The 16,474-nt window shown below is 38.8% G+C and overlaps 1 protein-coding gene across 12 annotated transcripts in view; it reads right to left on the minus strand.

Annotated features, from left to right (window-relative positions):
- EYA4 (EYA transcriptional coactivator and phosphatase 4) overlaps positions 1 to 16,474 on the minus strand; it is a 243,987-nt gene that overhangs the window by 27,702 nt on the left and 199,811 nt on the right. For all 12 annotated transcript variants that reach the window (XM_050949625.1, XM_050949624.1, XM_050949620.1 and 9 more), the window contains 2 exons: positions 5,526 to 5,662; positions 3,789 to 3,872 (listed from right to left, as the gene is read on the minus strand). In XM_050949625.1, coding sequence (XP_050805582.1) covers positions 3,789 to 3,872; positions 5,526 to 5,662 — 221 coding nt within the window. The remainder of the gene's footprint in view (positions 1 to 3,788; positions 3,873 to 5,525; positions 5,663 to 16,474) is intronic.

Here is a 16,474-nt window from a genome sequence, read left to right on the forward strand (position 1 = left end):
ATAAAATAATTAACGCTGGAAAGTCCAATAAAAAAAATCAGACAAAATCACTTAATTGTGACTTTTTGGCTTTTTAATTAATATCTTGTAGCTCTGCACTGACCAAACTCAAACATGCAAAGCCTTTCTCGCTTCAGGGGAAAACTGCAAGCTAGTCTTTCAATTGGCTCCCTCCTGTGAAGAAGCAATTTGCCATATATTTTAATGAGACATTTACAATCTTGCTCACAATGTTAAAAAAAATCTTCATTCAATCTGTCAGTTTGTTAATAGTACTACTACTACTACTATTATTTATACTACACCAGTCAGGGACAGTCTAGCTACTACTTAGTCCTGCCTCAGTTCAAGGGACCGGGCTAGATGACACCTTCCAGTTCTAGACTTCTATGATTTTCTGATTGCAGTCCCATATAGAAGTCCAAAATGAAATCAGGATCACTGTTCTCTTCTCCCTTAGGCTACTGCCTGTGGAGGAGGAGGGTGAAATTTAAAAGAAGAATTTTTAATCTGCTGCTCCCTCTATGGCTCTGTACTGGCCTTGCTTACACACGGTTTGCCAGTCTGACTGTGACACTGAGCTAAGTCGGCTCTCTACTCTGTGCATTTCCATTCACAGCCATGATGACAGTAGAACAGTAAGGCCTAAAAGATAGATATTTTGTTTCCTCATGGTCACAGCAAGAAACAGGGCGAAGAGAAGGACAAGAGATGGCAGGTCTGTGTTTAGATGGGGAATAGTTGAGGGTGTGCATATATATCAATCTGTACATTCAGAGTGTCTGTATAAAAGTTAGACTAGTAGAACAAAGGTGAAACCTTGGAAAATAGTCCATTTAAGTGCCAGTATAATCCCAGAATTTCACACCTTGAAAATGCAATTTGACCACTCTGTTCACCATAAAATGCTCTCTCCCTATTTATAGCAGCACCATGCTAATCACTCACTAGAAAACTTTGAAAAACATACTGAGAGACCCGTGTCCTTCTGTCTCATTTTATCTTGTCTTTTCTCTTTTGGGAGAAAATTTGTTTTATTAAACAATACGAGACAACACAATATACAGAAAGAAATTGAGAATTAGGGGACACAGGGTAAAGTACTCTGACAATTTAAAGCCAGACATCAAGGCACAGGTTGGGAGCTGTGCTGCTCCCAATACTAGGAGACAACACAGGGGAAGGCGTAGGACTCACTGCTTTAATTCTGTACCACCGTCTGTTTAAACTGGCCTTAAACCATCTTTGTGCCACTGGAGCAGCACAATCACAATAAAGGATCAATGCCCAACATGTTTTTTGAAACAATGAAGTATAACTAGATTTTAGGTACTTATATGGTGTCTATTACCATAATATCTAAGTGCCACATTATCTTTAATGTATTCACCCTTACAACACCTCTTCAAGGTAGGGATGATTATCTCCATTTTACAGATGGTGATCTGAGGCACAGAGAGGCTAAGTGATTTGGGCAAGGACTTGAAACACAGTCTCCCAAGCCTCAGTCTAGTGCCTAACCAGTGAACCATCCTTCCTCCATATAAAAAAAAGAATATATACAGTAACATATAAAATATTAGACAAGAATTTATTACATATTTGAGGCTTAATGATACATTATCATCCTAAATATGTTTACCATAATACTAGGAAGATAATTACTCTAGAAAAGAAAATATCTGCCATTTCTTAATTTACTCTGGGAATGACTCTGTATCCCTATGATTTTTATTTTACTATGTCTAGCAGTATGAAAACAGGATCTTTTTTATTTAAGAAATCCTCTGTCTTGATTCATTGTCACTTGAAGTCTTGGATCCTGATTCTAATCTCAGTAGCATAAATCACTTAATTTCACTTTCACTTGAGTTACTTCGGACCCATGGAAATAAATTCATAATCTCTATCTGATATCACAACTGGTGGCTGTAAATAGTCATTACCACATATCCTGGCTTTTGATGGGGAATAAATTGCAGGAGCAGATGAGTTTTTACAAAGCAGTGATGCTGTTTTCATCTAAATGTCCCTACAGATATGGGGGGAAAAAAAGAAAAAAACCCAAGAGAAGGAAACCAAGAAGATATCTCTGCACAGTTGTCACTAGAATAATTTTCAAAGTTATCCAGAAATTATTGATAGCTCTGTAACATATTTCAGTTTAAAAACTTTGCACCAATAATGATAAATATTTTCTTAATTGTTAATATCTGAGATGGAGAAAATATTGCATCAGAATAGTTATACCATCCAATAGTATACCATCCAAAAGGCCGCAAGCACGCTTGGATTAAAATTACAAGTAACTGAATCATTGGGTCAAGCATAGCAACTCCACATTAAATGGTGATATAAATGATGTAAGTTGCATGTTTTGTCTGATTCTTCTCTCATTTACAGAGATATAAAAAAGGAGTAATTTTGTCAAAGAGAATGGAATTATATTTTTTGTAAAAATAGCATTAGAAGAGCGTGTAGGATGTACAGTAATATAAGTGGCAAAACAGTATGACATGCACTGATTTGGCACTGTGAAGGTGTAAAACAAGTGTTATTCATACCAGAGCCGAATAGCTAATCTTATTTTAGCATTCCAGAACTGAGCTGATGAATTTCCATGACAGACAAAAATGTACTAGCCCACCCTTTTCATAAACACCAGGAGAAACAACTACCTGTGTCTCCAAATACACATATCCATGCATACACTCCTGCAAACACCTCCACATGTGCATTAACACCAAACTCTCTTCCCTCCTTTTTTTTCATTAACAGAAACATGCTTCACACCTGTCGCTTTTTCTCTCTCCCTCTGTCACACAGCCCCACACCTATTTCACATAACCACACTACCTTGCAATTCATGGACTTCTCTATCTGCTCAGCTGCCACCCCCAGCCAAATCATCAGCATTCATTCTGCCATCAGCCCTGCCAATGTCAGTGCAGCAAAAACCCTGAAGAAAGTCTGTACAAAATGTTCCTTGCTCAGTATGTGAGGAAATTCCTGTTGCTACTGCTTCTGGGTTGCTTCTTGCTCTCTCTCCTTTCACTGATGGCTGCTCATTGCTCCCAGTTCTGGGCTTCTTTTCCAGCCACCTTTGGATTCCTCAGTGGCAGAGAGGGGAGTAGTTGTGTACAATGATTCACAGCAGAGGGTGATTCAGCCAGTGGCTTTGCTCAACCCAACAGCCATCCAAGAACACCAGCGACTCACCAGGAAGGCTGAGGTGTCAGAGAGTACACCATAAACCCAGAGCCTCCACCCTAAAGCTGAAGGTTAAACAGGTCTGTCTCCCATCCATTTACTCTGACCTAACATTTTCCTTTCCCTGCAAATTCATCAGTTCTGTTTCCTTTCTCATTGTCCAGTTGACTCATTTCCTTTCCCCACCCTGTTTCCAAATTTGCCAGTTATTTGCCCTTTCCCACCAAATCTAGTACCCATTTGCAACAGCTTTTCAAAGCTGCACCAGAAACGTCAGCACCTTTCACTCAATGAAACCTGCTCCTTATAGCTATAGCACCTACCTCAGTATTGGACCTCACATCTTACCTAGTAGGCACCTCATCTGCCCCCTCGGCTGCTCTATTTGGGCAAATCACAACTGCTGTACCTCAGTTTACCAGTCTGTAAAATGGAGTTAATATTATTCACCTCCCTCCCTCACAAGAGAATATGAATGTTAGTTAAGTTTTGTAAGGCACACTGAAGATGAAAAGCACAGTAAAAATGCCAAGTGTAACGATAGTCTGAATCTACTGTTGAATTAATGAGTCACATACTTTGCCATATTTTTGTGCATAGGATCCTGTAAGCAGTGAATGAAAAACGATGATAGTTTCATCCAAATCCCAAACAAATACACGCTGAAAACAGAAATGGAGACAAAATCGTTAATGTAATCAGGAAATAAGATTTATGATCCAAAATCAAATCAGTCATGTCCGGTGCTTTAAATAAGCCCTTAAGTGGGTAGGTTTGTTCTGAAAATCAATATTGACAGTGTATCTTAAAATAATCTATACAAAATCATGGAGGACATTAAGCTTTTAATTACTCTACAATCTTTACAAGGTTTCAAATACGTCACATACTATAGAATATTTTACTGGTCCAATAAAAGATATTATCTCATCCACTTTGTGTCTCTAACATACTACAGATGTCAGTATACTTTGGGTCAATTACTTTGTTGTAAAGAGCTATTAATTTAAGGATAAATTCTGCTCTCAGATTCTTATGTGCAACTCACATTGACTTCAATGTGTTCCTCCAATAGAGATAATATCAACTCTTGGTGCTAGTTCTACATGCCACAAGTATTATTACGCCACAGTAATTCACACAGAATAAGGAATTTAAATAATATTTTTGGACAAAATATCTTATTTTATCTTTTTATTTTGTTTTAAGGGCAATTTCTTAGTGTTGGTAAGAGGCTGTTTTTTTCTGAAAATGAAACTAAGGAAAGGAAAATAGAAATCTTCCCATAAATGTAAAAAATTACAACTGGTTAATTTAAAAAAATAGTTTGTGGAAAACTACCAAAAAATTTCGTCCAAAATCAGGATAAAATTCCTCATCTTCTGTACAAAAAGATATGGCATCTGGGATTGATGCTAAATGCTATGGTCAACCCTGTCCTTCCAGTAGAGATGCAGGGGCTGGAATAGCCAAGTGATAACAAAGTTGACTTCTGGTGATATATGTGGAGATATGTACTACATAAATGGGGTGGAGCAGTCCAATGATATTAGCATTGAGTACCAGTATCACAGTGGGAGGAGGCACATCACACAAATGTGCAGAACATTTCTCTGATCCCAGTGCTGGAATATACTATGTATACAATGAGTGTTGTTCTCCTTCTGTCAGAACACTGCTAACACAAAGGTAACAAGAATATCATCACTCCACTGCTAGGACACTTGAGTTTTAAAACTTCATCTTGTACCTTACGCAGATATGTTTCTTTGCTATGGCCTTGATCTCTCAAATAGTGGTGCATAACTACTGAAGTCAATGACGCTACTTACAGGGGTACAGTTAAAGTAGTCCTTAAGTGTTTGCAGGATTAGGGCCAAATACGGCTGTCTCATATTTATGCACTCCTTTTAGTAATGCATATTTTTACACTGAATATGTAGATAATTGGATTGATACATCTGAATTTTCTTATTTTAAAAAAGAAAGTTAAACAATACACAAAATAGAAGTTAATCAGAAAAAATATGAACAAAGAAACCTTAAATTGTTTTGTAGATCTATTCCACATTAAATTAGAAGAGACAATATGCATGTATGTATCACGTTGACACTATCTTACTTTCAGCGTATTCATGTATACACTGTATCTGCCCCATATTGTATAAATGTAAAGCAACTACTAGAAATCTAGTACTTTCAGTTAATGATTCATATGGTTCATGCCACATTTTTAAAGCTTTAAACTGTTTCCACTGCTTTAATTTGCTGAATCTACCTTCAGTTTACCATTCATCAGTTACCAGAGGGCATACCTCCAAGTCACTGTCCGGAGGGGGTGATGGATTATTCTTCCGCCCTCTACCCCGAGACTTTGACCCAGAACTCCGACACGTTCTCTCATCAAGATCTTTGATCGGTGTTGAGGGGCTCTGTACTGTGTCAAACTCCCCTGTAAATACAAAAATCCATGGAAAAAAATCAGTGTTTAATTTTTACAGAAGGTATAAAAGCTTTAAAAATGTCTCTCTACACAGATTATATGCCAACCCAAACACAAGATACACACATGCTATAAACATAAAATGCAGAAGAGCAGTTCTCAATTTCAGTTTTACATAACAGGAAATTGCAGATGCCATAAATACATTCTGACTTTACCAAAGACAAACTTCAATAAATCTCCTTAGAAATGGAGAGATGGTTTAAATGCACTAATATTCACACAGATATAAAATAGTGAGGCATCAAAGTAAGCTTTCTGAAACACAATATTAATGGTCATATCATGCTTTTTTTAAAATTTAAGATGTGTATATCTCGTTTCCTATGTTAGGAAGTCAGCTAGATAGATTTCAACATCTTTTATTGCTGTGAAGACTCAACTTCAACACCTCTCTGCACCAGCAGGAGACTCACCATCCTTATCCCCAAATATGGAGGACATCCTAAATACTCCTGCAGACATCAGAATCCCCAACCATCTCCTCCTGTCTGACAGACTAACAGCCTAATCTCCTCATCCACCTCCCTACTCTCCTCCTACTGCTACCAGCACTATCCCTCTATCTTCTCAGACTGATTTCCCAACTGTAATCCACCTTACCGCTGCTGGTCACAAACACAGGCGGTGGTCAACCGAGAGCTGTAAGCAAGATAAGGCAGGTCACATTGGGAAGGCTGGATGGAGAACGAGAATGGAGCTACCTAGGAGGGAATGTTTGAGACTTGCTCCACCCTATCTTCCAGTAATCAGAAATCCTCCCTCCTTCCAAGCATATCACTACCAGTGCACCTCCAGAAACTTCTGGTGATGTACCTAGGGACTGGCTAATATAGCCAGTTTCCTAAGTGAGAAAAGACATGAATCCTTCCCCCTTTATCTGCCTTAATAATGATTTCATGCCTATTTCACAATAGCAGTGGAGTACAGCTATACCTGACATCTTCCAAAGTGTTCATTGAACTGATTCAAGGGTGCCATTCAATTTTTCTAATCTGTTGGGTTCTATGCTGCTGTGCTAGATGGTTCTTTAAAATATATTGAAGGATGATGCTGAGATATAACTGTCTGTTCCACCTTGTATTTAGCTGTGACACTTTGAGTACTTTTCCCAGACCTGAAGAAGAGCTCTGTGGACCTCGAAAGCTTGTCATTTTCATCAACAGAAGCTGGTCCAATAAGCACTATTACCTCATAGACTCAGACTTTAAGGTCAGAAGGGACCATCATGATCTTCTAGTCTGACCTCCTACACAATGCAGGCCACAGAATCTCACCCACCCACTCCTGTAACAAACCCCTGACCTATGTCTGAGCTACTAAAGTCCTCAACTTGTGGCTTAAAGACTTCAAGGTGCAGAGAATCCTCCAGCAAGTGACCCATACCCCATGCTGCAGAGGAAGGTGAAAAAACCCCAGGGGCCCAAATATGGCTATCAGCTAAGTCCTGAGCATGTGGGCAAGACTCATCAGCCAGACACCCAGGAAAGAAATCTCTGTAGTAACTCAGATCCCACCCTCTCTAGTGTCCCATGACAGGCCATTGGGCATATTTACCGCTAATAGTCAAAGATCAACTAATTGCCAAAATTAGGCTATCCCATCATACTATCCCTTCCATAAACTTATCAAGCCAGATACTGTGGGGGCAGTATGAAACACTTTTCAGTTAGGATGATTGAAACAAAGAGAGAGTTGGCTTTGGGAGGCCTAAATCAAGGGTGACTTAGTGTGGGCAGCATCAATTCTTTATTAATTATTAGTATTAATATTACCATAGCACTTCGGAGGCCTAAATCATGGACCCCACTGTACTTTAAACGTTGTACAAACACAGAACAAAAATATGGTCCCTCCCCCTATAGAATTTATAATCAAGTCAAATTGCTCAATATTAAGGAATGTATAAATTAAGTTGGCAATTCTTTCCTTTTTCTTCCTGACTTTCTTTTCTAAGAACAATTTTATTAGGGTAACAAGTGAATAATATAGGCCATTTGCACCTACATATATTATACACCAAGAGAAAGAACAGGTCACACAGGTCAAACTAAGAACAATTTAAAGTTTACATACACAAAGGCAAACCATTTAAAAAGCTGTAGTCAAACCACAGTAACTCAATAACATGTACATATTTCAGTTAAACACGCAACCTGAACTCTGCCCCCATCACTGTCCACACAGCAATCAAAATCAGAAAAACAACTTTGTCTCAAAATTGGCCAGTCAATGACCCTACACTGTATAGTCATAACTTACATACTGAGATATTAATATCTTTACAGACTATTAAAAAGGTGAAGGAGGTATCCAGTGGCAGCCAGTGTAGGCTTGAGTCTGACAAACAGTTATTTTTTGTGGTTATTAATCTGATGGTAGAAAGATAGAAGACAATTTGGGTGAAAGTGATCATGAAATGATAGATTTCATGATTCTAAGGAAAGAAAGAAGTAAAAGCACCACAATAAGGACAATGGACTTCAAAATGCAGACTTTAACAAACAGAGCACTAATAGGTAAGGTCCCATGAAAAGAAAATCTAATGGAAAAAGGAGTTCGGGAGAACAGGCAGATTCTCAGAGAGACAATATTAAAGGCACAAGAGCAAACTCTCACAATGATAAGGAAAGATAGGAAGACCAGTAAGAGGCCAATATGTCTTTATCGGGATCTCTTTAATGATGGAAAATCAAAAAGGAATCCTACAAAGAGTGGAAACATGAATAAATTGCTAAGGATGTATACAAAAGGATAGTAAAGGCATGTAGGGACAAAATCAGAAAGGCTAAAGCACAAAATGAGTTACACCTAGCAAGGGGCATAACAGTTAAAAAGAGGTTCTATGAGTACATTAAGGACAAGAGAAAGACAAAGGAAAATTTAAGCCCATTATTTAGCAGCAGGGAAGGAGAGCTAGTAACGAGTGACATCAAGAAGGCTGAGGTGTGAAAAACCTATTTTGCTGCAGTCTTCAGTAAAAAGGTTGTTTGTGACCAAATGCTTAAGACAATATTAACAATAAAGGGGAACAGATTAAAAATATGTAGATAATAGGACCATCAAGTGATTAAAAAAATTAATCAAGATTAATTGCACTGTTAAAAATAGTATACAATTTATATAAATATTTTTGGATGTTTTCTACATTTTCAAATATATCGATTTCAATTACAACACAGAATAAAAAGTGTAATGTGCTCACTTTATATTTATTTTTATTATAAATATTTGCACTGTAAAAATAAAAGAAATAGTATTTTTCAATTCACTTAATACAAGTACTATAGTGAAATCTCTTTATCATGAAACTTGAACTTACAAATGTAGAGTTATGTACAAAAAATGACTGCATTCAAAAATAAAACAATGTAATACTTTAGAGCCTACAAGTCTACTTTTTGTTCAGCCAATCGCTCAAACAAGTCTGTTTACATTTGCAGGAGATAATGCTGCCCGCTTCTTGTTTACAATGTCACCCAAAAGTGAGAACAGGCGTTCTCATGGGACTGTTGTAGCCGGCGTTGCAAGATATGTATGTGCCAGATGCACTAAAGATTCATACGTCCCTTCACATTTCAACTATCATTCCATAGGACATGCGTCCATGCTGATGATGGGTTTTGCTCGATAACAATCCAAAACAGCTACAAATGTGTCATGCGAACATCTGTTCTCACTTTCGCATGACATTGTAAATAAGTGAGTAGCATTATTTCCTGTAAATGTAAACAAACTTGTTTGTCTTAGGCCTGGTCTACACTGAGGGGAGGGATCAATCTAAGTTATGCAACTTCAGCTATGTGAATAATATAGCTGAAGTCAACGTACTTAGATCTACTTACCGCGGTGTCTTCACTATGGTGAGTTGACTGCTGCTGCTCCCCCGTTGACTCTACCTGCGCCTCTCACTGAGCTGGAGTACAGGAGTCGACTGAGAGCGCTAGGGGACTGATTTATCGTGTTTAGACTAGACGTGATAAATCGATCCCCGCTGGATTGATTGATGCCTGCTGATCCATCTGGTAGTGAAGACATACCCTTAGTGATTGGCTTCACAAGAAGTAGGACTGAGTGGCTTGTAGGCTATAAAGTTTTACATTGTTTTGTTATTGAGTGCAGTTCTGTAACAAAAAAATTCTACATTTGTAAGGTGTGCTTTCATGATAAAGAGGTTGCACTATGCTACTTGTATGAGGTGAACTGAAAAATACTATTTCTTTAATTATTTTTACAGTGCAAATATTTGTAACTATTAACTAAGATTTGTAACCCGTCCTTTAAATCGGCTTCGGTACGCAATGACTGGAAGTTAGCTAATGTAACGCCAATATTTAAAAAGGGCTCTGGAGGTGATCCCGGCAATTACAGACCGGTAAGTCTGATTTCGGTACTGGGCAAATTAGTCAAAACAATACTTAAGAATAAAATTGTCAGACACATAGAAAAACAAACTGTTGAGCAATAGTCAACATGGTTTCTGTAAAGGGAAATCATGTCTTATTAATCTATTAGAGTTCTCTGAAGGGGTCAACAAACATGTGGACAAGGGGGATCCAGTGGACATAGTATACTTAGATGTCCAGAAAGCCTTTGACAAGGTCCCTCACCAAAGGCTGTTATGTAAATTAAGTTGTCATGGGATAAAAGGGAAGGTCCTTTCATGGATTGAGAACTGGTTAAAAGATTGGGAACAAAGAGTAGGAATTAATGGTAAATTCTCAAAATGGAGAGGGGTAACTAGTAGTGTTCCCCAAGGGTCAGTCCTAGGACCAATCCTATTCAATTTATTCATAAATGATCTGGAGAAAGCGGTAAAAAGTGAGGTGGCAAAGTTTGCAAATGATTACTAAACTGCTCAAGATAGTTAAGACCAAAGCAGACTGTGAAGAACTTCAAAAAGATCTCACAAAACTAAGTGATTGGGCAACAAAATGGCAAATGAACTTTAATGTGGATAAATGTAAAGTAATGCACATTGGAAAAAATAACCCCAACTATACATATAATATGATGGGGGCTAATTTAGCTAAAACGAGTCAGGAAAAAGATCTTGGAGTCATCGTGGACAGTTCTCTGAAGATGTCCACGCAGTGTGCAGAGGCGGTCAAAAAAGCAAACAGAATGTTAGGAATCATTAGAAAGGGGATAAAGAATAAGACTGAGAATATCTTATTGCCCTTATATAAACCCGTGGTATGCCCACATCTCGAATATTGTGTACAGATGTGGTCTCCTCACCTCAAAAAAGATATACTGGCACTAGAAAAGGTTCAGAAAAGGGCAACTAAAATGATTAGGGGTTTGGAGAGGGTCCCATATAAGGAAAGATTACAGAGGCTAAGACACTGCAGCTTGGAAAAGAGGAGACTAATGGGGGATATGATAGAGGTATATAAAATCATGAGTGATGTGGAGAAAGTAGATAAGGAAAAGTTATTTACTTATTCCAATTATACAAGAACTAGGGGTCAACAAATGAAATTAATAGGCAGCAGGTTTAAAACAAATAAAAGGAAGTTCTTCTTCAAGCAGCGCACAGTCAACTTGTGGAACTCCTTACCTGAGGAGGTTGTGAAGGCTAGGACTATAACAGCGTTTAAAAGAGAACTGGATAAATTCATGGTGGTTAAGTCCATAAATGGCTATCAGCCAGGGTGGGTAAGGAATGGTGTCCCTAGCCTCTGTTTGTCAGAGGGTGGAGATGAATGGCAGGAGAGAGATCACTTGATCATTGCCTGTTAGGTTCACTCCCTCTGGGGCACCTGGCATTGGCCACTGTTGGTAGACAGATACTGGGCTAGATGGACCTTTGGTCTGACCCGGTACGGCTGTTCTTATGTTCTTAATAAAAATAATATAAAGTGAATAGTGCCCACTTTGTATTCTGTGTTGTAACTGAAATCAATATATTTGAAAACATCCAAAAATATTTAATAAATTTCTACTGGTATTGTATTGTTTAACAGTGCAATTAAAACTGCAATTAATCTGAGTTAATTGTGTGAGTTAACTGCAATTAATCGACTGCCCTAGTAGATAAATTAGATGTATTCAAGTTAGCAAGGCCTGCCACAATTCACCCTAAGGTACTTAAGGAACTAGCTGAAACAATTTTTGAACCATTAGTGATTATCTTTGAGAACTCATGGAGGATAGATAAGGTCCCAAAGGTCTAGAGAAGGGCAAACAGAACACCTATCTTTAAAAAGGGGGAACAGAGAGGACCCAGAGAATTACAGACACTTGGTTGAGTGAATTTACAGATTTCTAGTAAAAAATAATTCTTTGTGTTGCCATTAAATAAATCATTTAGTTCATTATTCCTCTTAGCGAACAATGTGCCAAAGGTTATTAAATAAGTCTACCCTACCTTGAACATGCCTGATCTTATCTGATCTCAAAAGCTAAGCAGGGTTGGGCCTGGTTAGTACTTGGATGGGAGACCTACTTGGTGCCATAGGCTTTGGTAGGAGGGATAGCTTGGTTTGAGCATTGGCCTGTTAAACCCAGGGTTGTGAGCTCGATCCTTGAGGGGGCCATTTAGGAAACTGGGGTAAAAATCTGTCTGGGGATTGATCCTGCTTTGAGCAGGGGGTTGGACTAGATGATCTCCTGAGGTCCCTTCCAACCCTGCTATTCTATGAAGTAAAATAGAACAATGAGGAGTGTCTTCAAAGTTGTTATTATGTCCTGATTAGATTAAAATCCTGTTTGTCATGTGAGGGAATTAAAAGAATTCCAAACTTTCTTAAACTCTGTGAAACCACTTAAAGCCCACACAAATAATAATGGCACAATTATGATCTGATACAGGTCTTCAGTTATACACAACTGAAGAGATGGAAATCTACCTGTGTATATATATATATATATATATATATGGCATGAGTTTCTAATGAAAAGTAATTATGTATTTACCTATTTTCCAATCATTTTATGCAAAGCAGAACTATTCCAACATAATGCACCCTCACATTTCTTTCTTTGCCCCATGTAAGATAAAAACAAAATTACATCCAAATCTAGCTTTTTTGTTTTATTGCTTCCTCAGCAAAATAGCCCAATGAGTGAACTAAGTAGCAAGTAGTTTGTAAACATTGATTCTTACGAAAAACATCAAACAAAAATCAAAGTACAATACTGATAACTTTTGAAAGTACTTGAAAATAAGTTTTATTCAAAGTGTTTCTTTATACCATTTAGTAATCCATGTCTCTGTATTTAGTTTAATATTTTATTCTACATGCATACATATTACCCATGAGAATGTCCTCAGAGAAAATTTCTATAGAGGTGTAAACAGCAGAGGTCTATAGAAATTAAATAGGGCTATATAGCAATTATTCTAAATGCCTAATTAATAGAAAAATACTTTCTATAAGCTTTAAAACCATCCTATGAAACGGTATAGAAAAGTCATGTCTACTACATTCACTAGTAGGACTGCATTACACACAAATGGCAAAGCTGCATACGTACCCTCAGGAAGGTTGGGGTGGGGTGGAGTGGGGTGGGGCGGGGTGCGGGAGTGCAGGGACAGACTGATAAGAGGCAAGAAAACAAAATTTGATCTAGTATAAACTTTCAAAAGTGCCTAAATGAGTTAGGAGTCTAATATCCATTTTTAAACGTGACTTAGGCACTTAAGAGTCTAAATCCAACTGACTTTCAATGAGGCTTATGTTTCCAAATGCATAAATCACTTTTGAAAATGGGTCTTAGATTCCCCTAAATTACCGAGGGCCAGATTTTAAAGGCATTTAGGCACCTATCTGCATCTCTATAAATACCAGCACCTAAATTAATACCTTTAAAAATCTGGTCCTTAGGCATTTTTGAAAATTTTACCCCAATCTAAAATTATTATAATTTGCTGAGGAATGAGAAGGAAATTAAACAGAAATAAATCACTTCCATTTAATCAAGACTCCGTACTAATCTTTCTTTGCTGTTGCAGAATTAGTCAGGAGAGGGAGTTCTAATTAATTAACTAACTCTATTCCCTCAGTGATGCCAATAGCAGGAAAGGTACGAAAGGTAATGGGGAAATAAGGCCAAGGAGTATTGGCTTGTGCTCCATAAGAGAGAGAAGAAAATATGGTTGGTTAAATAAAAGTACAAAATGACAACTCCAAGCTGGAATCCCCCACAACCAGAACTTCCACTGACTTCAACAAGAGTTCTGAACGTGTGTCTTATAGGAGGGGACCCTTATCAAAGGAAATGTTATTTACTAGCTCTTCCAAGACTACACAAAACGCAGACTACAAGAAAAAAAACCTAATGTCTGGCCTGAACCTTTTAATTATTTTAACACAAAAGAAAATTTAATATATGTGAAAAATGTAATGTTTTATAAAATCAAGATTCAATTACAAAGTAACATATTAAAGCATTTGTTTTGAATTATTCAATTTACTTAATTCTTCCAAAAATTAAAAAAATCTTTCTAAATCTTCTATGAAAGTTCCTAAAAGCTGAAGTAAATGCTATTTACAATTTCCATTTAACATTAATCATTACCAGTTGCCCCCAGGCTTCTCCTTGGACCAAAACTGTATATGATTGCATAATTATCCATTAATCAGTACTGTAACTAATCACTGTACCTTGTAAGTTCTGGGCATTTAGAGCCAACTTTATTTCATTAAACTAATCTCTAAATCAGAATTACCAGCTGTCTCTTACTTGAATGCAAAGCATGCTTCTATTTTAGAACTGCAGAAGTCAGTAGTGCTTGGGTTTTTGAACAACTGTAGGCTTAATTGCTGGATTTGCTTTTTACAAACAGCAGGCTCATCCATATTAAAGGGGAAACTCATTTTTTTTATCCTTAAACAGCTTCAGAAAATTTAAACTTAAAAAAACCTGACCAAAATGCAGATCTATGGTGCAGTAAGAATGTGTGTCAAATCTGATAGAAATGCAAACAGAAGGATCCAAAAATGTGTGTACTTATTTAGAGATAGGGAAGTCCTAGTGCAGTTCATCGAAGTTAGAAATATTAATTGCAATGCTTGAAATTCTTTCCTTTTTTCTATATTCAACACATAGCTAAAGATCCTGTTTGGGAAACTTCATTCACTGGTAAGTGAGAGTATGGCTACAATAAAGTGACAGGAAAGTGCTAAGCATGAACATGGTATGGCCTGTTATTACAGACACAGTGATACTCAGGTACTGGTGCAGGACCAGCACAAAACCTTCCCTGTCACTGAACCTGCCATGACTGAATAGAGCAAGAAGAATAAGAGCACGGTTGTTGTAAAAGGGCCTTCCAGGAGGGAAGACCCAGGCCAGCAGTGGCTACAAGCACCAGCACACCAAATGCGCGCCTGTGGGGGCAAGCTGCGGGGGGCGCCCTGCTGGTCCCTGTGAGGGCGGCAGTCAGGCAGCCTTCAGCGGCTTGCCTGCAGGAGGTCTGCCAGTCCCGTGGATTCAGCAGCAATTCTGTGGTGGGTACACTGAAGCCGTGGGACCGGGGACCTCCCGCCGGCATGCCTCCGAAGGCAGCCTGCCTGCCGTGCTTGGGGCAGCAAGAAAGCTAGAGCCACCCCTGACCCAGGCATACACACAAACCCAGTGAAAATTTCAGTGTGTGTTGTGTGCACAAGGAAAGTCAACGCAGCCTGATTCGTGCACATGCTTATTCCTTCCTGTGCACAGTCAGGCCCTAGCACCATTATCCCAGTATACCTGCAGTAGGGCTCACTATGCCCTTTCCCCACCCACCAGGTGAAGCAGTAACCAGAAGCTCTTTGCAATTGCTACTTCTGAGCCATGATGTCCTAGTGCCACCCTCCAAGCTCCAGAAGCAGCTGGGTTCTCCCCCTGCTAAAGGGAAGAAGTTGCTAAGATTCACATGCCACTTTCCTCTTTCCACTAGGCCGTTACTGGCAACATCCCTCAGGCCAACATGACATCACACCATCAATAACTTCAAACACAGTACGTGACTGGGCCTGGCTTTAAACTGCTTATGGAACACGATGAAGGTCCAGTCAGCATTATAAATTAAAACCATGCTCATAATAGCATTAGGGAGCAGCAGCATTGTTAGCAGGTCTCTGGGCTCTCTCTGTGCTTGCTGGAATGGATGTCTGTGCCTGAACACATTAAGTTAGCATTGTCTGCGCACTCTCCGCTGGAGTTTTGCTATAATGCCACTTTTAGAAGAAACTACAGGTTTTCTGTACAGGTTTCCTGTACCCTCAAAGCATGAGAGGCCAGACAGAACAAGCTGAGCTATGTCCCAATGAACATGTATGGATGTACTGTCACACAGAGTCGGGTCTGTGAAATAAAGAATCTGGCCTGTACACTGGTGTGTAGTGGCTGGGTTACCGGGAGTATTCCCGCACCCTGAGAATCTATCAGACAGCTATAATTGTTCCCTAGTCTCTTTATATCTGTCGATGGATGCACAATACCCCAAAGAAGGCAAATAGGAGGCAGGCCATGGCCTGGGCATATTAGAACAGGAGAATTGTACCAGAGGAGTCAGGCTGACTCATCTCATAGGAAGGTGCAGCCAGCAAACCCCTCACTCATGGTAGAGAGCTTGGGGAGAAAAGTTTGGGCTACCATACTGCCCCCAAGACAGGGCTGTGACTTAAAAGTATAGCCCTAAGTAAAGGTCAGTCCTTGACTGGAAGGTGAAGGTGCACAGACTGGTGGGAGAAAAGCCAAGAGGAGCAGACAGCTTCAGGAAAGAAACCATAAATTGCGACCCTGATATCAGCACACAAGACACTACTA

This window comes from Gopherus flavomarginatus, chromosome 4, assembly GCF_025201925.1.
Source record: "Gopherus flavomarginatus isolate rGopFla2 chromosome 4, rGopFla2.mat.asm, whole genome shotgun sequence".
NCBI lineage: Eukaryota > Metazoa > Chordata > Testudines > Testudinidae > Gopherus > Gopherus flavomarginatus.